This window comes from Catharus ustulatus, chromosome 13 (assembly GCF_009819885.2).
Source record: "Catharus ustulatus isolate bCatUst1 chromosome 13, bCatUst1.pri.v2, whole genome shotgun sequence".
NCBI lineage: Eukaryota > Metazoa > Chordata > Aves > Passeriformes > Turdidae > Catharus > Catharus ustulatus.
Genome location: NC_046233.1, coordinates 14127187 through 14151748, shown reverse-complemented (window position 1 = coordinate 14151748; position 24562 = coordinate 14127187). Strand labels below are relative to the sequence as shown.

Sequence of the window (24562 nt, the reverse complement as noted above, 5' to 3'; positions counted from 1 at the left end):
TGTCAGCATATAGCTCAGGTAAAACTAAGCTCATGTTTTTGCTCCAAGTACCTGAATGTTTGCTGAAGATTTATTCATGGCATATTTCTGTTTCAGGATGATGTGTATTACATTAGGCATTTTGAATAGTATCCATTAGCATAAACCCTTCTGTCTTTGAAAATATTTTTGTCACTGAAGTTTTTAAGTCTGTTTTAGGTCTCTAAGTTTGTGTAAACTACAGATCAGTAAATGGCTGAGATGTGTGCTCCATGGTATGTTGTATGTATTGTTATTCAGATCCTGTGTGGTCCAGCATGCCATATATTATTTCAACAAAATAGCTAATGACAAGTTATTGCTTAATGAAGTGTTTTCATGGCACCTTACTTAGGAGGAGGATCTTTTTTCTGGCAGTTGGAGGTTTTTGTAACAATATCTACGGTAATTTCTCCCTTGGAATCTGCACAGAGCAAGTCATCTGTGCAGTAAACTTATGTCCAGGAAGCCTGAATTAATAACCTCTGGGTCAGCTTCACAAATTTCTCATTATTCCAAATACCTTTTCCTGTTGACTAAGCCTTTTGTTCACAATGACACTGAATTGCAGTGGTTATAGATGGCTTATGACCTGGAAAAGGCTATTGGCAATACAGGCACGTTTTGTCACAGGCTTAAAATGAAGCAGGTATGGAAGTGAAAGACATTAAATGTAGTAATTATCCATGAAAATAACCATTACCAATGGTAAATATGTTTATATTTTTATGAATATTGTTCTAGCTGTGGCAGTGAGCTTAGAGCCAACATATTCAAAACTGATAAATCTTTTTTATAAGGGAGTATATGATATTAGTACTAATTTTATTTCTATTTTATAAATATTTAAAGGCAATGGAGGATTTTCCTGCCAATCATAATTAGCAAATTTATATAGTATTTTTATGTTCAACTCTTCTCTCTGTGTAGACAAATGCAGTGGAATTTATACATCTGTATATTATCTTTTCCATTAAGAAGATAGTAACAATTAAGAAAAAAGGCTAATTGTCCTTAAAAGTGTCATTGTTCAGAAAATGTCCTGGTAACAAAAGATGCAGGATCTCAGATAAACATCTGGTAGGAATGAGGGCTTCTTCACATTTTTTGTTAGATGAGCATTTCAGACTCATTTGTGACTGAATGATACTGTATTTTCTCTTGTTATTTTCAATTTATTCTTTATCAGAGACTGCCCGGAAGGAGCAGTGAAATAGGAAATTAGGATGTTTAGAGAGAGTAATTAGACAGAGCTAAAAAATGTTTTTTTAAACGGTTTAGATGGCTGAGAGGCCTCTGTGTGTGTGATCTTTCCAGCTGAGCTGAGGGAAAGGCACAAATACAAGATGTGCCCAGTTTGGGCTGCCACTGTCTGCTGGGCACTTCCTTAGCTCTCAGCAGATGTTTCCTGCAAAGCTCGTCCTAGGAATGAACAGAGTCTTTGGGAGATGTTATCTCTCTTGCTTCTTGAACCTAAACTTCTAATGATTGTAAAAAAGGCAGAGCAGCAAGCTGGATTGTGGGGTAGATGATTCTTAAAACTACCAGCTATCCGATCCCCCAGATGGATTTCAAAGCAGAAATTTGCCTCTGGTTGATGAGCCTGATCAACTTTTCTAAAAGTACAGTAATTTCACTATTACAAGCCACACCTGATTATAAGCTGCACTTCTGGGTGTCGGCAACGTTTTGTTCTTTGTCCATAAATAAACCGCACTGGATTGTAAGCCACACTTCTGCTCGCGGCGAGGACCCGCGTGCAACTTTCACAGAATTGCCAATTAGTAACAGAATCGCGGGATCGCGGGGTTTACTGGCTCGGCTCAGGGCTGTGTGGGATCCGGCTCGGCTCAGGGCCATGCGGGCTCGCACTTCCAGGTTGGCAAATTTCTGAACTTCATCCCTATATTGACTGCACCTGCTTATAAGCCGCACTTCTGGGTTCGGACCAAAATTTTAGTCGAAACGGTGCGGCTTATAATCGTGAAATTACTTTATTTATCTATTTTATTTTGGAATAGATAAAATTTCCACATAATCCTGAGCAGGAACATGGAAATGCTGGTACTGTTTCTCAGTTCTTTCTTCAGTTGTGTTCACAGTCCCCCCACCACCCCTGTGCTCTAGTTTGACCAGAACTCTGAAGTTGGGTTCAGGATTCCAATAGCAACACAGTCCACAGCTCAGTGAGTGTCCCAGTAAATTGTTCTGTGAGTATCTGAGAATTTAATATAGTGAAGAAATAGTTGTCCAGACTCCAGATAGTTTCATGATATTGCTCTGACAAATTCAGTTCATGTAATGTGTTCTTCTATTGCTGCTTTTATATTTATCACTGTTGACCTGTCTTTTCTTGATGTGAAAAATAGTTAGAAGTTGAAAACATAAAAGACTGTTTCTATATTTCACAAACTTAACTCTTGGGCTCTACCATTCACTTATCCATAGAAGTTCAGGATGAGAATAGTGTGCAGATGTTAATTTTATCCATGCAGATATTTTTCAATATCCAGATTCTTAACTTGCCCCTCTTTCCAACCTCCCTTGTCTCCCAGCTCTCTCCTAGGGCAAATAAAAAACTTGTATTTGATGTAAACTTGCCTCAGCTGGTTTATGCATATTCTGAATTTCTGTATCTAGGACATATGCTTGCTGAATGGAGTCAAGAAAAATTTAAAAAGTATTTTCTTTGTGTCTTTTTCAAACTTTATGTCTACAATCAGTACAAAGCAAAATTGTAAAGAATCAGAGAAGTGTATGTGTGATACTCTGTGAGATGTTTTTAAACACTCCAAACTTATTTTATGAATAAAATAGATGGCATTGTCCTTCCCCCTTTACTCTAGAGACATGTGTTTCTTTTATTAAATTAACTCATCATCATAGTTTTGTTATTTCAACTGTGGGCTTAGCTGACCAAATTTCTATATTGCTTGAGAGAGTCATTAATCATTTGAAGAGGATTTGTATATGTTCAGTTGCTCAACATCTCATCTCTCACTTTACCCCCAAATAAATTCAATAATGTTGCACGTGTACTTTTGCTTTCCTTTTTGTAGTCAATAATATTAATTTAACCTCCTGTGTGTTGGTGGGTGGTTGGAAGTAACAAAACAAAGATGGGATTGTAGTGGGCACCATGAAATTCTGTTCTGTTCTAGTTCTTCACTATTTAATTATTTTGATTATCCCCTGTTGGTCTGAAAAAAATAAATCTGGTGAAGTACATGTTTAATTCATCATTCAGGGCCACGGTTAGTGATCAAATGTTAACTGCTGGATACAAACTGCTTGTTACCTTTTGCATTTTTGGGAACAGTTATTAACCCCCAGCCCAGCACAAGGTTATGAATAGGCTGTCCTGTCCCTGAGCATGTTGTGCTGAGCAGAGCAGCAATGTCTGCATGCTTTAGGCTGAAGGGTCTGGGTTAAAGTTGCTTCTCGTGGGAGACAGAGAAGACGCAGAGCTCAAGAAATATTTTTTGGTTCCTGCTAGGAAGTAGGAAGAGGCACTTAGGGCATCTGATTGTAGAAAGGCACAGAGAAGTCACATAATGTCTCCACTGATAATTACAAGCAGCCTTGAGGCTGTCATCAACCTGAATGTGTCAGATGAGCTGAATATGCACAGAACACTGATTTCACTTTAAAAGTGTTCATATTATCTGTTTGTGAAATGGTTTGCTTCTCTAGCTCTATAGCACGTTTTAAACTGTATGAATGGTATTTTTTTAATGCTATGTATTGAACACCATTCACTGGTTACCTCGTGGTAAAATGAAAAAGATCAGAATGTATTAGTGCACTGACTTTGAAGCAGCTCTGCCACTTCGCTCTTCTATTTTACAGAATTATTTTGCAGAAGTTATTGATCCTGCTTGTTCATTAGCTTGGTATTAGCCATAGGGCTTTCAGGAGAAATGAAGTAATCCTGTGGTTCTAGCTAATAATAAAAAGGCTATTAAAATGAATTAAAATAAGGCAGGTGTTTTTCCCCCTGTAATGATACATGTGTGGTACAATTTATTTAAAAAAGGTCAGCTCCATAAAACTGGTTTGAGGCATATTTGAGTTAGTGGAATTCAGAAGCAAGACATCCTGACAACCTGTTGGCATGTGTTTTGCTCTATGTATTGTGCAACTCTGATTTGGCCACACCTGTATCAGTGGCATACTAGTTCTAACCTATAAATAAAATGAGACATAGTGAAGGCTTTTAATTCTCTGAAAATATTACGAATCTAATCTTGGCTTACTGTGTAATGTTTTATCTAGCTTTTCCTGGTTTGGAAAGGGAGGATCAACCCTGCTGCAGGATGGAAGCAAATTGCAAACTTGATACAAGTGTGTTCAAAAATGTTTTAACATCCTCAAGCCTTCAGAAGTACCTATTAGTCTTCCCTTGTGTTCTTTGATCTTGCACAGTTTGTTCTTTTGCAACGACAAGTTTTAGGCTAATTGCTGCTGTTTCCAAAGTATTGTTTAAATAAAGCCCTACAAACCTCTCATGTTTTTTAGTAAGAGAATTGAGCCACTTCTAATGGTCTGTGTGTGCACTGGAAGCAGTAAGTGGAGAGCCCTTGTCCCTGTCCATCAGGAATGGGAAGAAGCATCCTCACTGCAGGGCAGAGCCCAGGGAGCTCAGCCTGTGCTGAGGCTGAAGGAGGAGCAGGAGGGAGCTGAGAGGGGCTACCCAGCCCCAAATGTTCCTGCCCTGCTCAGCCTGCAGGGTGTACAAGGGCTGATCACCCTCAGCAAAGGGCCACACTGACACACTGGTAGATTTGCCAGGCTGGGCTTTGCTGCCTTTTCACCCTTTCCCAGTGTTCAGCAGAACTGGGCTGCAGGCTTTGCCTGTTCCTAGACTGGGCTCTGGCTCTGGGATTGGGGTAATTTTGTGTTTGAAATGCTCAACCTCCACAAATAGGCTCTACAATTACTGTGTTCTGGTTGCAGGATGATTCACTGAAGTCATGAAAGTCTTGTTTAACGTTGCTCTAGAAATTGTTATTAAATTTATTGCATGGTTTGCTGCATCTCTAGGATCATGATCCCTGGCTCTGAACTCACTCGTCCATGCAACTGGAATCTTTTTAACCTACACACACTGGGAGAAAGGAAAAATTACAATGTCACCAGAGTAGGGACTGGTTTTGGTCTTTAGCAGAAAGTTTTACTTGGAGGTTTCTTATGTGTATGAAAATGAAAACACTGAGTATTTGCTCTTCTACACCCAACAGAAATGATAAATATCTAGTAAGGCTTGTCAACGTGTCCAAAATACTAAACTAAAATCCTGTTATTTAAGTGTTTTCTCCTTTCTTGTTTTATTTACTAAATTTTAGTGACCAAAGAGTTTTTGTTCAGTCTTGTGAAAAAGAAGAGACTCTTGAGAACTTTTACAGGTGAAAGTAAATATTTTTAAGTTATTTATCTGTAAAGGAAAAGGAGGCTTCATCTGAAACTTATAACCTAAAGTGATGTTTTTTAACTTTAATGGATGATTTGAAATAGCCATCATAATAACTCTCTACATTCAGTGAGTCAGTTAATCCTCACAAGTCTGAGACCTTGATGTCTTACCAATTTACTGCTATAATAGATTTTATACTATAATGAAGTATTATTTATTTATTCTTTTTTATGGCAATTTTAATGGGGTAATCATATTGGGAAGGAATGTATAGCCTGGGGGAAGGTCATCTTAATTTGATTGTGTAGAAAACAGATCAGTTGTTTTTTCAAGGATGCAAGAAATGTTTCTTTGCTACTTCCATAATTAAAGCAGGACTGATGACAATTTTTCAAATCCCAGGTGTTTTTTTGAGCCTTGCTGCTGAATAAAGACATAAAAAAGAGGGGAAAAAAGGTGCTGGATGTTCCTACAGAGGAGCAAGGGGGAACCTTCAGAGAATAATTGGAAATTATAAAGATGTCTCTTACAACAAGAGATGCTGTTTTCTCAAACATAAAAGCTTTTTAAAATTCAGAAGGTTTTATTGAATGAGACACTGCTTTTATGACTCTTTATAATTACTTGCTAAACAGACCAAGTTATTGAATACAAGAGCTTTTATCATATGCTTGAAAACATAGATTGTCCTTACTGGACAGCTGCCAGAAGAGATTTTTTTGAGACTTAGAGACAGATATGCATTCAGATGTTTGTCTCTTCTTTAACTCAAGTGCCAGAATGAGAACCACTGTCTCCAAAATATTCTGTAGGACAGCATCTTGTGGTGGGTAACTTTCCTCATTTTGCTTTTCACATACCATGAACCTTTCTGTTCTGAGAGATGGCTCCTATTTGTCACTCTTGAGAAAATGAACTTTTTTGTCTTTTGGTTTAAACTCTGATGATAATAACTGTTTTGCTGCAACTGTTGTAGGTGTTTCAAATATTGAGCATTTCTAGCTGTTTATGCTATTTCATGGTGGGTTTTACTCTCCCCTTAATTTTCCATGTTATTTGCTGTTACTTCGTTTTCTCTGATGCTCTAGTGTTTTGAGGCTCAGGGCAAATGCCATAAACTTTCCTTAATTGAATATCTTTCAGATACATTTAACTTTCTCTTTAGATGAGCTGTGAAGTTACAGAAACACTGTGAAAATGGCTCTTGAGTAGTTAAGAATTATCAGTGAAATCCAAATATTGCTCCAATGCTGACTTAGTGCAAATCGTTCCCATTTGCACCTTTCCGGTCCTCATTGCTCTGTGAATGAGACTTATTTTGCTGTCTTGATAAAAATAATTTCTATATTTTAGAAAAACAATATAACAAACTAAAATTGTGGCTTTCATTCTTTCATGCTGTTAATAACCAAAATACTTAATTTTAAAATGCAATTATAAAAGCTGATACTTGTTTACTCTTATGTGCCAAATACTCCCTGAGTTGCAAAGGCAGTTTGGATTATAATATATCTTATAAGTTGAATAGTAAACATTTGTGTTTAAATAAATATGCTGTTTACAGTGTTAACAAATACTTGATAAAATATTTAGGTATCACTGGATATCTATTTACAGAATGATAAACGTAAAAGGCAATGTATAATATCAGTCTTGTACCACACTTTGTACAATACTGCAGTTATGTGAGATGTGTGCAATACTTTTCAGTACTGCAGCTAAATTACTGAGGTTTTGTTTCAGACAAGTATCCATGTTGTCAAGGTGCCTGTTTAACTGAGACATTATGCCAAAATAAGTGGCTAAGCTGGAAAGGAGAACTTTGAAGATGTTTCCTTCTTACCTTGCAGATCAGTTCTTGCCTCCAACCTACCCCTGTGGTTCTCATTGCAGGCCACAAAATTTGCACTTCCCTGGTTTTTCTATTATATATTTTGAACAAATTTATTTTTGTCATAATTAAAATACATCTTTGGCAACCATCACACAGCACCTGGGTTTTTTATTGTGGCTGAAGGTATCTTTTGTTTTAACCAAAGCTGCTTTTTCCTGTCAGCATGAATGATGCTGTAAAGCAATTTTGTGATAGTTCTGTACCAGCCCCATAAGTCTGTGTCTCCTGTGATTATGGGTATGGCAGAGCAGCCCAGGGTTCTGTCAGCAATAGGATTATTTGGGGTGTCTCAAATGTGGTCAGCTCCCTGCTGGGGCAGAATGGTCCAGTGCTTGTTCTGCTGGGCACTGATCCCTTTGTATTGGCTTTCACTAGGAAATCTTTACAGGGATAAAACTGAAAACTGAGATTCCTGTTTGCCTTGCCATATTATTCTGATACAATGTGGGCTTTCAAAATGTCAGAGTAAACACAGAATGATGCAGATACTGTGAAGGAATGTACAAGCAAAAAGCCCCCAATGTACTTGAGCAAATCTAAATGCCCAAAAGTGTAAAAGTTGATTTTTAGTTCTAATTGATGCATGTGAGAGCTGACATGAAGGAGGTTTTCTTGCTCAGCTGCAGGTCTCTGGGTAAGGCTGCAGCAAACTCATCTGTTGGACAAGTCACAGCAGAGCTGAACCTGCTCCTAACCTGGACAATTATCTTGTTATTTATTAGACTAATAACTTTCTAGTGTGTTATATTGTGTGCACTCAGAGCTCACCTAGCTGAGGTTATATCAAAGACTGACCTCCATTGACAAGATTAAATTGAAGTAATTTTCTCTTAGAGCTTAGGTAGAGCATTTGTGTTGTCAGCAAACAGAACTTTATCCTCTTTCCCTCAGGCTTTATCTCAAATGTAGTGTCACAATGCCAGATGGATTTACTTTATTATTTTTTCTTCAAATTTTAATATTCTTTCTATTACCTTTCAACTGTCACACTCAATAATTTCCTTGGAAAGGAAGAGCCCAAAAGAAGCCATTGTGTAACAGTTGTGATTAAATGCTCATCTTTTTCAGTAGTTTTTTTGAGCTGCATACACTACCTGATGTTTAATCCTTAGAACTTGCAGGACTCTCTTAAATATGCTATTTTTGTAGGCTTCTCACTTGCAAAAAACCCTTCAACAAGCCAAAGCAACCCCCACCCCAATCAAACAGAAAAACCCCCAAAACTAAACAGGAAAATATTAATAATCTGCAATAGCATAAGGAATATTTTATGCTACAATTTGCTTTTTAAAAAGCCCCAAACATAAATCATATTATTGTGTGTACACTGGTAGAATTGAGAAAATACAGGCTCACACCAATAAATCAATGAGTACTAAATCAACTATCAGTCCTAAATATCCTTAATTTTAAATCCTAAATATCCTTAATTTTAAAATGAATGGTTTCTTTTTTCCTTTTTTTTTTTTTTTTTTTTTTTAACTATAGCAGATTTTAGTAGTTGGCTAACCTTGCCACTTACAGAACTTGATGAAAGTGCTTGCCTACTAATTAGCTTCTCTGGAAAAGGAAATAATCCACTGAATGAAATGAAATAATGCTTTTTTAGAGTTGATTTCAAGTATATTCTGTCATCCTTATTTGAAATTTGTCCATTTTCCCTTCCATTTACAGAGTATTGTAAAACCATGGGCAAATAAAATTTGCATCCTTGAAAATACTAATTCTGCATGTGAATTTCTGTAGAAATTATTCCATGATATGTACCAGAAGTTCAGTTCAAGAAGAATGGTGTATTTCTGAATATTTCAGTACAGAATATTTTATCTTCAAATAAAAATAGATTTATGTTTAAGTATTAGATGCATTTACTCTCAAATGTTTGTTTGGACAGGGACTCATTTAAATTAATGTGATTCTTGAAAGACACTAAACCTTGGCCTCCTCCAATTAGGAAGCACATCACAAATTGTTGCCCAGGGTTAAGGTATTTAAGAGGTTAAAAAATAGTCTGTACTGTGTGTTGCTTTCAAGGCTTAGTAAAATTTCTGATTAAACTAGGTCATAAAGATATCAATAATTTTATCTAAATTGCTTTTGCTTATCTGGTTATAGTTCTGTACAAAATAGGCCAAATAGTCTTCAGGAATCTTTAACAGGCAGACATGAATTTCTCATTCAAAATAAGTCACTACAAAGTTTATATGTCCACATTAAAGTATGCATAATTTACAAGGCCAGCTATGACGTGCATTTCTCAAATTCAGTATAAAGCAAATAATTTGGGGAAATGTCAGTTGGTACACATTGAGGACACATCTACAGCTGTAGTTACTACTCCTGTGAAGTAAAAACACTTTCAGTTTGTCAGGGGCTGAGTTCAGCACTGACAGCACTTCTTGATCTGGTGGAAATAAGCTAAACAGAGATCATAATTAAGTAATAACCCAGAAATATGTTTAAATTAAGAAAGCTTTGTATTAAAAATAGTACATATATTGTTTATGATTAGAGCTTTTCTTGGACTTTCCTTCATATTTTCAGGGCAGCCAGGGAACTGAAACAATATGGGATTTTCTTGAGATGTATTGATAAATCTGTTTTCATAAATGTACCTGTATTAAGAGTATGGAGGGAATCTGAGAGAGGATAAAAACATCTTGTTCTACTCTAGTAGCTGGAGATGTTAATCAGTAGACTGGTAGATGTATTAAACCATTGAAATCCCAATTTATGCTGAATGGAGAATGTGGGTTTCTGTTGCAGTATGAATACTTCAATGCTGTGCTCATCAATGAACGAGATGAAGAAGGAAACTATCTGGAGCTGGGGAAGGAGTTCATTCTGGTGCCAAACGACCACTTCAACAACCTGCCTGTGAACATCAGTCTGAGTGACGTCCAAGTACCCACCAATATGTACAATAAGGGTAAGAAAAGAGCTGCTTTATTTCATCATTCCACTGGCCAAACAAAAGCACACCCTTGATTAAAAAAGAAGCTGTTGATTAACTGTGTATTATCTGTGTTTTCCAGTTGGCAATAATACTGAAATTTTCTATGAGAGAATGTTTTAAGTGTAACAGTGTGGGAGTAATCTCTTTTGTTTTGTGGCAATTTAGGAGTTTCATGAGGTTAATGGTTTGCATATGAGGCTTACATGAGTTCTGCCATAGAGTATGGCAGAATATGTTTATTCTGGTGAATTATTTTCCAAAATCTTCAAATCATTTGAATAGAGCTTACATTGTCACCAGTTTTAGTCTATCTTTGCTGAGATCTAGAATTGCCTTTGAAAGATACAGGATAGGTGGAGAGGAATACTTTATTGGATTTATGCTTTCAGTGTTCTAAGAATATTTCTAGTAGTGTATGTACTATTCTAGTTCTAGACACAAACTCTGCTCTGAGTTTGCAGATAATATGTAGAAGGAATGATTTCTACTCTCCTGTTCAACATAGGTGCTGGATAGCACATTGTACTAGCAAACAGCAGTATTAGCTACTAGAAGTGATGGACTTCAGTCTAAAAATTTGGAATGTAAAATAAACTCAGATATACATTTACTCATTTTCCTTTTGCCACTTCTCTTTAATGAGACAGCAGGAATTTGTATTTTTGCAGTGCTTATGCAGCACCTATTTATTTTTCTCAAGCTAGTAATAAAAGAAAAATTAAGAAAGGAGAGCACCAAAGTTTCCCAACAGTATCTTCAGTATATTTGTCATTGGTTTGTAGAAAGCTGCTTAATGTCATTATGTGGTTCCTCTTCTGTGTTTTAACTATACTATAAGACATCTAAAAGGACATTAAATACTTTCCTCTTAATATATTCCAGTCTAGCAGTTGGGGTAATTCATGCAAGGATATTGTGTAATAAGGCGAATTAATTCAGATAAGTTGTCTGCTAACAGAAACAGTGGCTATGGCAGCTCCTTTTCAAAGTTAGGATTCTGACTTGAGAATCCTGAGAAGCCAAACCTCCTACAATAAACTCTTAAACTAGGGATGAAAAATAAATCTTCCTAGAGAGTATTTGAAAGGTTGTGAAATGATTAATGCAGGATATTTTGAAAAGACTTGGAAAATGCTTAAAGCTTCTAAAGATACCAAATGACACTTTTGTGCAAGTGCTAATATTTATTTAATCAAGCCTGTCTATAAATTAATTCATTCCAGAATTGCTAAGGGGGAAAAAGGAAGGAATATAGAGGTCAGGCAACTGTGCTTTTCTGGAGAAGGAAGTTATCCTGAGTAGTTAGTGAGAACTGTAGAACCAAAGAACATTCAGGCATGTGATATGTGCTCATGCTATATGTTTAATGCATTTTATATGCTGATTAATTAGAGTTAAAGGCCAAAGACAAAGGGCTGCATCTTAGTTTGGCCTCTCATAGAGGGATTGTCTATGGAGATGGGGAAGATGGAGTTCTGTGATGATTCTTGTTTCTACTTTGTGTAATTCAAACCATCCAGAATTGTCACTTTATGCAGCTGCAGAAAAAGCATTTTTTTAATCATTCAAATGTATTCCAACTGCAGAAATCCAGTTTGTTACTGGCATTTTCCTTGCACATGGACATAATAATCTTGTTTGGAGCCTGTCAATGTCTGGAAATGGTCCTCTTACCAAGAAGAGAATGATATACTTAAAGTTTTTGTTGCCCAGTTCTGTAATGTGGAGGAGTGATAACAAGTTAATTTAATCCTAACCTGAGGGTACAAGCAGTAGATATTGATAGCTTTACAATCAAGTGTCTGCAGAATACCATTTCTCTATAAGGGGCCTGTTATTCATTTCCAGGTTATGTTTTATTTTATTGAATTACTGGGGAGAACCACAGCCAGAACTCACAGTTGAAAACAGACAAGTGTGATCACTGAATAGTTAAACACAGGGCTCTTGAGTCAAAGTAGAAAAAGAAGAACCTTATTTGTAAGCTCATTCTTCACTTTCTCCATAAGTTTGGTTCTTTTGGATAGATATTGATAATTTGCAATGAGTTCAGAGAAGAGTCACAGGACTCATCATAGAATTGACAAATGTGCCATGCACTGAGACCGCAGGGGCTCACTTCATCTAGCTTATTCAAGAGATGATTAAAGGCTTAATTAGTTGCTCTGTAGTTAATTACTAATACCAGGCTCAATAATCTGGTTGACAACGATTGTAAAAATCCCGTGGCTGAAATCAGGTTCCATTACTTTGCAAATTGCACAACTGTGGGCTCAGTTAAGCTTTGGGAAAAGGTTTGGCCTGGGCTGAAATCAGAAAGCAGGGAAAAGTTTCTTATTGAATCAGTCATATAAAAATATTCATAGAGGAAAAAGAAGGGAAGAATGAAGGTATGTTTTCCATGTTAGAAGGAAAGTTTCATTTTTGGAAGTACAGAATCTGAATCCAGTTTGGGCAATGCAAAGGCAGAGTCCAGTTGTATCTAAGGCACTGTCTCATTCAGCTGCTGGGCTCTTCTATTAAAAAAATTTACACCGGTTACATAGAGGCACAAAATGAGTTTTCATAGGTCTTATTTGTTAATTTAGAATGTAAATGATTTGGGATGTGCTGCTGTCTTGGACATATCTTGCATGTACACTTCCACAGCTACACATTCCTAAGATACTCAGGTACAACTTTCTACCTATCAATCAGTATATTTTAAACAACTATTGTAGAAGACATTAGTAACAATGAAAAAAATGATTAATAATTTAAAGTCTGTATGGTTTCAGCATTTGATTTATTACTTTCTGAGATGGCAGTAGTATATTTAGAAGAATCTAGGAACGTGACATATAATTAAAAAGTAGCACTTGGAATGTGGGTTAGGCTTTCTGGCAACCATCCACGGGGAGCATGGCAATAAGATTGCCACTGGGGAGAGTAAGAGTCTATAATGGATTTATGTACACAAGGAAATGATAAAAGAAGACTCAAAACTGATCTTGCAGATGTTGACAGGGTATAAAAGAAAAATAGAGTAGCATTTTACCTTTTGTTAGTATGAGAATGTAGGTAGCCAAGATCCCACATTCTTTGTCCAAAGTATGTGCTGTATCTGGGATGAAGAACCTACTCCAGTGTTTGGGTTTTTTTCCTAAATCTGTCACCTCATATTTACCCCTACTTGTGGACAGCAATGACATATTTTCTGCTATTGAGTTTTCACTCAGCAGTTTTTCCATGGAAGAGGCTTATGAATACTTGGATAAATGTGGTTTTCAGAGGAATGTAGATGGAAACCAAAGCCAAGGTGAGGGTCAATGTGTCTTGGTGACACATGCTCAGGCAGTTCTTAGTTATGGCACCTGTTGAAAAGCAAAGCCTAGCAAAGTACAGTACCAGAGGTGACACACAGCAGGATCTCATCCACTTATAGTAGGTTTACATAAAATCTAGGAAACACACAGGGAAATCCATTGTCTCCCTATTAACTCCCTAAAAACTCCTGGGTTTCAGAATTTGCCGTTGGTCTTTTTTACATGACAAGGTAGGCTTTATATTCTAGAAAGGGGAAGAGCCCAGGTTCTCTTCTTTTCAATGATTCAAAAATACCAGTGTGCAAGCACTTCTCCTTACCTTTTAAACTCTATTTCTCAGTGTAGCAGTTTCTTCACAGCAAGAAATTTAGAACTAGAGACTTTTGTGCTTAAGAGCTTTTTAATGTATAAAATAATTTTTTTCTAACCCCCTTACAATTCATAAAATCTTAAAATATCTCTGCCTCCATATTTGGTCTAAGATTGAGATTTTTGGGCTAAAATATTACACACCCAAAGACAACCTTTCTAAATGTTTTTAAAGATAAAAATTCCTTGTAGAATGAGCCCTGTTTGACTTTCCTCTTTGGATATTTTGACAGAAGTAGGGTAAGGATGACCATATGTGAATCTGTCTAGAAGGCCTGGACAGTATATCTGAGATGTGGTGGAGGAGACAGATGTGTCAATAGAGGTAGATTGGAGAAAGGATAACTTCTTTGTTGGGATCAGATGCATCTTGAGAAATATATTTGATTTTGCCTTAAAGAAAAGAACAACATAAAACAATTTATCTTGGCAATAGAAGGGAAGTAGGCTTATATAAATTGATTTAAAGTAATGGGAGGTTTTTCCTTTGTTGCCATTTCTAGTTTACTGAACATATAATCCTGTTTTACTTGCTCAGTTTTATAATGGAGAAACACTTCCTAGAGGATAAACCTTCATCCCATTAACACAGCTGACAATGCAATTAAGTGCATTCTACAGCTTTGCAAGACTTAGTTATCCACTGAATTTTTTTGTACTTATTAAAAGTCATTGAGCAAAGAGTCCAAACTTAACTACTGGATAAAACCCCCAGATTTCCCAGTTTTAAATACTCTTAATTATCTTAAGTGTATTTTTGTTTTCATCACTAGTGAAGGAAAAGACATATGTACATACACATATATGAATATCTATGTATTTCTATCTATGTGTGTGTATATATTTATCTCCCATGTGGTGTAGAGTGATGCAGTCTGTTCTCACATCAAAGGATGTTGACATATATGTGGGATTCACTGAAGCATTGTAGGAAATATTATGGACACAAGATAGTTTTGTGACCACAGCTCTGAAACTAAGTTGTCAAGTTCTGCATGAGAAGAATTTTAATTTAAGCTGTAGTACAGATTTACCAAAATATGAGTATTGGTCTAATACCGATACTCAACTGTGACGGATAAAAGAGTCTCCAACAATTTAAAGTTAGAAAGTGAATGTTTATTCAGCGCTGGGCAGCAGTGTGGGGTAACCCTCTAATACACACTGCAAAATTACAGGTGGTCACAGAGTCTATTTATTGACAAAAGGTTTAAACAAATGCATATTCATAATAACAGCCTCTCCCATTCCCTGCTTCCTATGGTAATTAGATTGAATTGCTATTAAGCATGTGTGGTTGGCTTCTTGAATTAAGTCTGGGGTCGTTTTTGTGGGGAGGGATCTTAAAAGGAGGAAGTAAGGTGAGTCTTCCTCACCCTGACCTTTTCTATTAATTACAACACAAATGGTTTTTGGGGCAACTCCAATTTTGCAAAGAATGAGTTTCTGGTTGCAATTGTTCGTGTTCTTTGGACCTAACTACTAGTTTCATCCTTTCCCATTGCAAGCACAGCTAAGCAAACATAAACTGACAGACAATTAATTATTTAAGTTTCAGGCAACTATCTCAAGCCCAGTTTCTTCTAACTTTTAACTAAAATCCTAATTTCTTTAAGATTAGTGTTTCAGTGCAAGGTTAATGTCTCTGTTTTCCTGCCCATGCAGAGATGGATCACAGCTCTGCTCTGCCTTCTGTTTGTGCAGCACACAGATCAGTCCTGAGAGCCAGGCTGATATTGTAACCAGTGCTTTAGTGCTTGCCTGTTCTCTCAGAGTTTGCTTCTGCTGAGATTCCATTGTATAGCCCGAGGCACAGCTTCTCACTTTCAGCTCTGGCTATTGAAGCATTTCAGAGCTGGCTCAGCAGTCTGGTCTCTTCAGCACAGCCCAAGTGCCACCTTCACACACACGGTTACATTTTCATGGTCCTGAAATTCTACACATGCTCAACCACTGTGCTCTGCGTGGGCTTCAGAATTCTGTGGAACTTTATTTTTTAACTTGGGATTTTTTCCCTTTACTCCTCGTAAAGCCCTGGGGTGAATATCTCATAAACTCTTAAATGCCACTCAGAGGTGCACACACAGCAGCACCGTGCCAGTACAAATGAATGGACTTGTTCTGAACACTCAGTTTTGGAAATTTTTCTTCCCAGTGTGATTTACACAGATGTCTGTTCAAATTAGTTTGAACATGGAAACGCTCACTCCTCAATGGAACTTTGTGAAAAGAATTGATTACTGTCTTTGAAGTGCCCAAGGTGAAATGTCGATTGCTGTGTGGAAGAGTGAGATGCAGTGGGCAGTGCACAAAAGGACCACATTAATTTGTGAAGTCTGCAATAATAACTGTCTTTCATCCACAGCTTTCTTGGTACCTTCCTGCTTTCCCTCGTTGCTCCACCTGAGTTGCAATACCAGTGTCTGGGCACGTGCAGAGGGTTATTCACCTGCATTTTCTCTTTAGAAACCTGATATCAGTAACTGCCTCACCTTAAAGGCATTAGGCTCTGCTTCAGGGAGGATGTGTGCTCTCTGCAGGGAGAAGAAAATATGTTAGAATCAATTAGCGAATCTAATAATGATATGTCAAAATAAAGCTTAAATTTTCCCCAAAAGTGTTGGGTCTGGAAAGTTACTCTCAGGCTTTCATTGTATTGGAGAACGGGGCTTATAGCAATGAACAGTGTTTTATTTTTTGCCTTATATGAATATATTTTAAACTCAGGAATTTACCTGAACTTTTAGCCCAGTGCTTACACTGAGTTCTTTTTAATGTTGTCATGATTTATACTGAATACATTTCTCAGCATTTACCTACAACTGTTTCTGACATTTCATCATGTCTACCACGATAAAAGTGAATTTTCACATCCTTTCTTCCATCTAACAAGTTATATTTCATAGTACTGCCATGTGATTCAGAATTATATTTTGAGTTCACAGTCATGTTTTTGTGTATTTTTCAATTAAATCTTTATTCCCTACTATAATGTATTTGAGAGGGGAGCAACTGAATAATGTAGTTTAAATATAATTGTAATTGACATCCAAAAACCTCTCCTTAACAAGAGTTCCCTCTTTCCTACCCCTGACATTAGGCTGTGATCTGTGCATTCCGCTAGTTGCAGTTTTGGCTCTAGGGAGGATTTTTGTTACCAGATTGGCTGTTTTTGGTGAATACCTATCAGCAGCCCATGGGTTGGTTAGTTTATAAAATCTCTGCTATCATAAACTGCCAGGTGCCTCAGTAAATTGCTTTGGCATTTTTACATCGTCAGGCCTGGTTCTCTGTTAAATTAGGAAATACACATATGTTACAGGAACGATCTTTCTTTTCAGGCAGCTGGAGAACAGTTTTTGCGTGGTCAGGTGCAAAATTATTTTCTCCAAATACTCTTTTTAATTGAGATTAAAAGAAGAAAAATACCAAACAAAACAAAGCCCAAAAGAAAAATATTACACTGGAGTACAGATTGTCAGAAATTATCCAGATATATTTAGATAATGAAGTAGAAGCCTTAATGCAAGATACTGCTTTGTCTTTAGGGACAGAGTAGACAGAATCAAGATAGAAAATAAAATGTGATGATCAATTATACAGTCTGAACTTAATCTGCTGCTTTGAAAATTAAAAGCAATAATATAAATTTTAACTTGGAGAAGTCTGACTTAACTGTTTTCCGTCTGTTCTTCTCATCCTGATGCTGTGATAGAGCTGCTGTTCTGGAGGTTTTGAAGTACAGGAAGCAATTTTATCAGTGCTTTCCATAACTGCAGAGTTTTTCAGTGAGGGATGCTGAAGTCCATGAATATTTTCAAGCGTTTCTGTCAACAGGAGATATGGTTTATGTCAACTCAACTAACAAACATAAGGCACACAATATGTTGCTGAGAGTCTCAAACCATGTAAATCAAGCTGTAAAATCCATGTTTTTAAAACTGGTGCATGACTGTAAAATACACTTTAAAGTTCAATAATAAGCAAAAATATAAAGAAGTCTTCATTAATAATAGTATAAATTAATTTTTCCTTAAATAAATACCACACTAATACTAATTCCATGTCAATTTGGAATTGGGATTTGGAATATATTCAAATATTAGCAACCATTTTGCTCTGTGACTGATCACTCTGCGTAAATATGGATTTATTTTAAAAAGTGATTTAAAAGTATCTTGCATCTCTTAAGGTATGCTTGGACTTCACTTATTTTGAGACAAGATGACTATAAATCTTTTCTTATGGATTTAAATTCAATTCTTATAATTGCTCACATTTTCAAAATTCAATTCCTTTTCATGTTTTTTTTTTAACAAGGTTGCAATACTGTTTTGCAGAAAGAGGCTTTATCTCTGTCTTACAGCTTTGCTCATGACACGATTCTTTGCACACATGTGCACTGTCTTTTGTGCCTCCCTTTGTCTCTGTCATCTATCATTTCACTGGCTGTTGAAAATATAGATTTTATCATGGGACTCAAACCTTTGTTTAAAAGCTTTCTGTTAGGATTATTGTTATTACTGCTGTGGAAAGCTGGCGATCAATTATTTGTGTGCTCTTTTATTTTTTTGTGGATTGTAGATTGTGGAGTATTTTGGATTGGAAGAGACCTTTAAAGGTCATCCACTCTAATTGCAAAGAGCGGGGGCTTCACCTCCATCGGGGTGCTCAGAGCTGATCTGGAGGGTGCCCAGAGAGGGGACATCAACTCTGAGTAACCTGTTCCAGTGCCTCACCAACTTCATTGTAAAAAATTTCTTCCTTTATGTCTAGTCTGAACCTACCATCTTTTAATTTAACACCTTTATCTGTTGTTCTATTGCATGATATTTTCTTCCAATTGTTTCCATCCTTCACTTCTTTGTACCTTTATAAACACTGATACTTAAAAAATTATTTACAAACAGTATGAATAGAATACAGCTGTGAATAATTCTGACCTCAATGTCTTTACTACAAAAGACATCAAGTGTAGCCTGTGTTTTTCTGCTTTCCACATTTACTTCTTGAATGCTGAAAACATTGCAAAAGGAGATCTCAGACTTAGACTTCACAAATACTCCTTAAGTTTCGCTTGAACAGTTTAGAGACTGGTAAAGAATATTTCCTGTATCAAATGGCATTTCCATTGCATGATACTCACTGCATGTTAAAAGATGAGTTTATGCACTACAAGTCAATAAATGCAGACTCTAATCAAAAGTTTTGCTTGCATAAGAAAAAAAACCCTGCTGCATGTAATAGAACCTTCTCTAAAAGATATTGAAATGTGATGAACCACAACCATTTTTTGATTAAGTGAGGTTTTTTCAATTTGATACTTAAAAAGAGCTATGAATATAATTCAGTCATACTTTCCTATCAATGCCTTCCAACTGGCTGCCAAAATTGAGATTACCTATTTTCTAGAATATTAGAACCAAAAAAAAAAAAATCATTTCTCAAGTGATGCAGAAAGATTATAATCTTCAGCTAACACTTATGCAAAACCATTTTCCTGTAAGGTGTGAAATTAAGAAATAAAATCTTGTCTGTCACTGTCGTATATGATTTTATGGACTTTGCTTCTGAGCATCCAACATCCTGGAGTTGTTATTTAAATACTCATGGTCACATACTGTCCTGGACCACTATATTTATATTTTGAAATCCTTCCCCTGGATTGTTTGTCTTCACATTTTAAGGTCTCTAAGATAGTGTTTGCACTGTCTTCCTAACGGTGGACATTGTTTAATTTAAATGGAGCTTTCTCAGTCCAACAGATTTAATCAAGGTTGCAGAGAATGTCCTATCTTCCCATATTTCCTTGTTTTTATTCTTGTTGCCTATTGGACAGAGATGCACAGACTTCTCTGCTTCTTCCATCTGGTTTTGCTTAAATTCTGCCTCAAATCTGATTTCCAGAATTTACTCAGGCTGCTGCTTTGTTCTTGAAAAGGGCTTTTAGCTCACAGATTTCTTTTGGTTTTTTGTTTTTTTCTCTCAAGCCTCTGTCTTTACCAACAAGCCTTTTGGAAGTGTTGGCATGGCCTTGCAAGATGTGTACTATGCTTTATCTTTGCTGTGTTCTAGTCTGTCTCTGGCTGTGGATCTCATCTGGGTGTTTCCAGTACATCTCATCACCATGACAACTGGTGTCAGATCCACATGGAAACGTGAAGCATTTCCTCTGGAAAGCCCTGCTCTCCCACCCCTGATCCAGCAGCTGTTGCTTAGTTACTCATTTGGGCTTTGCCTTTTGGCAGATGTGAGCCAGGGAATGTTTGTTGCTGAGCACTATCTCAGGTACAATATTAAGAGGCTTTTTGACCTGACACACCTCTGTCAATCATGATGCCACCCCTACTTCCTTGTTGCTTTTAAGGACAAGAAAGTGACAATAATCCAGCATTTCTGAAAACCTTTAAGAGTGAATATGCATTAATTAAATAGTTGTCTGGCAAAGTAAAAACTGTAACTTTACTATGTAGTGAAGAAGATTGACATTTGACAAAGAATAATAATAGTTTATCTAAGTATACATATTCATTTTGTCTGCTGTTTTAGGATACTGCACTAATTTGTTTCTCCATGCTGCTACATTACACATTACATTACCCTTTGATTTTTCTAGGGTATGTGTTGTGTGAAGAGGAAGGCAGCTTGCTCTTCTGGTTAAGCATTGGTATGCTTGGCTAGAATATAAACTGTTTCAAAATATTGTTTGGTTAAAAATGTACAAAGACATTTTTAAACTACACTTTGTTTATTTAGGTGTCTTGCAGCTTTTATTTGGCACATTCCTGAAGGAGTAAATAGTGTTTAAGAATACATAACAGATTTTGTAATGTACTCATCCCAAGATACATTTGTACATCTGCTCAGTGTTTTTAATGCTATCTTCAGAGGCTTTTCAACCAGCTGAACATTTTCATATCTTGTATGAGTACAACTTCCATTTTACTCAAATTGTGCAAGCAGTCTTTTGTGCAAAGATTGGGATTATAATAGCACAAGAGAAGTAAGGGCCTGTTGATTTGAGAGGATAAAGATGGTGGCTGCCATGCTAGTAGATAAATGTGCTGTTATATCCAATACTTGCACATTCATGCTCTGTTGATGCTCCCAGGACTGGAGCACTAGAGGTTTAATTTATTATAGCCCAGTAAAACCCTGATGCATTTTACCTGCTAAAACTTTTCTCTCCAAAAGTTTTCGTGCCTCCATTTGCAGTATGCAAGAAGCATGATGTGTTGATAAAGGATGTTTTTGGAACCTCCTTCAGAGCATTATTTGTTGCTCCCAGCTGTGCTGTGCTGTTAAATCAGCCTGCTTCTGTAACTCCGTGTCTCGGAATATCTGTGCAATAGGATTGGCACATTTTTTGTGAAGTGTTAGTTAACAGGTTTGCATGGTCTTGTGTTTCAAATGGCTTTTGTAAAGACTGGTGGATGGATTTGTCCCTGAGAAATTTCTGTAAGGATGACTTTTATTGCCAAGGCTGTGCCTTGCCTTTGTCATACATCACTTTGACAACAGCTCTGATAAAATTGTTCCTTTTGCTATGTTGTGCATTAAATATCTTACAGCACAGTTGGCTGGATTTAGCAGCAGTCACACTTGCTTTCTTTTCTCCTGATTTGCAGTGTGTTCCACTGGCTTCCTCTTTTGCTTGTTGTGACACTTTTCATGGTCTACCACTTGCCAGAGGTTTGAATTTTCTTGGCTGCTGATGGTTACTCTTCCATCAGACTGTGCAGAAATTTCTTCTTGCTGTGTGTTAGAAATGGCTCCTATTTTAGAAGTATCCATGACTAATTTTGCTCCTGTGATGTAAATGCAATGCATATAAGGCCTCTGTTCAATTTGCTTAATTCCTGTGCTCTCAGAATTGTTTTCCCTTTTCCACTTGGAAAACCATTTCTATCAGTGGTTTTAGAAGTTGATCCTTTCTCTTTACATTGTGATATCTTAGAGTTCTATGCTATGGTTTTACTATCCTTTCATTTTTCACAGTCCTCAGTTTGTATCATGCAGAAGTGTGGAAATGAGTATGTTTCACTGAAAATACAGAAATATCCTATCTGCAGTATCATAAATTAATTTATCTGTCAGGATTTTTGGGTTTTGACTTCAGCTCTCAGATCAAAGCAGTTGCTGGGTGGGCAATCCCATCTATTAGGAGCATGTTAGAGACAGGACTAACTGCCCCATATACCTGGCTCCTGGGACAGCAGCTCTATTAAAGCAGCATCTTTGTACTTCGTCCTGGGATGCATTTGGCTTGTGCTCTGAGCTTCTTCTCTGATTAAAAACAGAAGATAATACTCTGTTTTCATAGATGGTGCCTATATGCTGTTTCCAGAGCTTTGCTCTAACCAGCCCACTGGTCAGCTCCCACACTGATTGCTTTTAGCTCTTACATCTAATAAGCTAAACAAAGCCCAGTCAGGCCAATACCAAATGGATGAAGTGGGCTCAAATCTCCACTGATTTGCTGCAGGACATTTTCTGTAACTCATGAGAAGGCAAGGCCTTAGGAGACAGAAATTAATCTCTATCCCAGAGTGCTGTTAGTGAGGAGTTAGCAGCTGTAATTCTGGTTTTCAAATGAGATAAAGTTGAATCTCAGTCCATCTCATTAGTTAAAAAAAAAAAAAAAAATTACATACCCCCTCCCAAACAAAAAAATAACATTATCCCCCACTATAAACCAATACAAAGCATCACCCAAATGCACTTATGAAACTCAGCATAAAAATAAACACATCTGGCCATACTCCAGTTCTTCTGCTACCACTTCAAAGGAGGAGGGTAAAGTTATTAGAGAAATGTTGGAAGATGAAGGCTCTAAATGCCTACTGCTATCCCTTTATTCAGTCACGTACTTGAAGCCTTTACCATCCCATATTCTTGCAAGGAGGGAATGTGATTTCTGACATTGGTGAGCAGTTCCCAGCACATGAAGCAAAATGGACAAACACCTTCTTTTATGTCTACAGATGGCCAGATGCTTTGATCTGTGAGCTGATGCATCCACATTACCCTGGAGTCAGAGAGAGGGGAAGAGAGAGAAAAAAGTGAAGGCAGTTGCCAAAACTGGCATCCAGCCCCAGCTCTTGAATATGCTGGACCACCCTGAAAAGCATTTGTATTAGTGTTGAGTCGTGTAATTATTAGATTGTTGGTATATGTCCCAGCAAAGTATGTGATTTTGTTATTCTTTAAAATATGACCAGACTAAATATGTTGTCAATGCCATAAAAACTAAACTAATATTGTTGCTATCTCTGAGCCAGGAAGAATGCTGCATTTTGCATTCTTTTTCCAGTGCTTGGGCCCATAGGCTGTGCTTGTATTGCTTCGTGGTACGGCAGAACTGCTCTGCAGCTTAGGGCTGCCCTCGAGGCTGTCACGTATTACAGGAGGGAAGATCATTTTCAATGCCAGCATCTTTGACAGCTTTCCAGGAGAAAACAGTGATTATATCATAAAAGGAGTAGAATAGGGGGAAAAGACTAAGCATGATTAGTAATTTTTATTTTCTTGATAATGAAGCAGAGTATGGCAAGAAACAGAAGTATTCCACACTTCCTTCATAGTTACAGAGTTCCTCAATGGTTTCCCTTATTTTCTGTAAAACATGCTGCAATAATTGAAATGAAAAATGGGTTGTGTAGGTATTAGTTTTGTTCTACAGACTTAGCATACTCTAGATACTTTTATGGATTCTGTGAACGTTAAAAAAAAAAGTCATTACCTTTGGCTGTTGCACATCTTTTAGTCTGTGCACCTTCCTTGCCTTTGTTGAGACTTCAGTCCTTTTCAGGCCAGCAGGATCTGTGACAGCCACTTAATTGCTACATGCATTTCTACTGTTCCTTGGCAATCTCATTTCAGTTTCGTGTCTCTGTACCTATTTTCCTGGAGGTTGGTTTTATGATAAATGTCAGTAAAAACAGGTAACAGCTACACAAACAATGGTGGAGCAAAATCCCATATAATTGCAAACCAGCTCATCTAAAACACAAGGGAAAGGGAATATTTTAATTATATTTTATCTGCCAGGAAGCAAAAGCAAAAATTATATTTCAAGAACTGTGGTGAAAGTTATTTACATTTATTATCTTTGAGCCCCATAACATCACATTAATGATTTTGCATTTCTATTAAGCTTTACTTTTTTTTACTCCCTCACCAAATTTCTGAATATTCACACAGATTAATTTATCACTATTGACATTTAACTATCAGGGGGATGCAGATGATGTTCACCAGTAATTGAAAAACTTAAGAATACTGTTTCTAAATGAAGTACTGAGGGAATTTGAACAGTTTAGTGCAATTACTAAAACTGGAAATTGCCCAGAACAAGTTTAACCTACAGGTTATTAGATGATGAGGGTGTAAAATTTTAATGAGAACATATGGTCAGCAATGCAGTTGTATTTGGGATGGTGGAACTGGACAGAGATGCACCCGCACAGCAGCATTACAAAGTTCAGAACAAAGAGCTGCAGTGTGAAATCCTTCTGCCTGCAGGCACAGCAGCCAGCAGGGACTCAGGATTTCCAAGTTTGCTGTTTTGTGCTGTGCTGCATTTGTCCCTACACCACTTTTCCTTG

The 24562-nt window shown here is 36.9% G+C and overlaps 1 protein-coding gene across 3 annotated transcripts in view; it reads left to right on the top strand.

The window, feature by feature from the left end:
• CACNA2D3 (calcium voltage-gated channel auxiliary subunit alpha2delta 3) overlaps nucleotides 1–24562 on the top strand; it is a 396474-nt gene that overhangs the window by 149075 nt on the left and 222837 nt on the right. For all 3 annotated transcript variants that reach the window (XR_004419272.2, XM_033071436.2, XM_033071435.2), the window contains exon 5: nucleotides 10092–10254. Coding sequence is in view for 2 of the 3 variants with exons in the window: in XM_033071436.2 (XP_032927327.1) it covers nucleotides 10092–10254 (163 nt within the window). In the remaining variant the exon portion in view is untranslated. The remainder of the gene's footprint in view (nucleotides 1–10091; nucleotides 10255–24562) is intronic.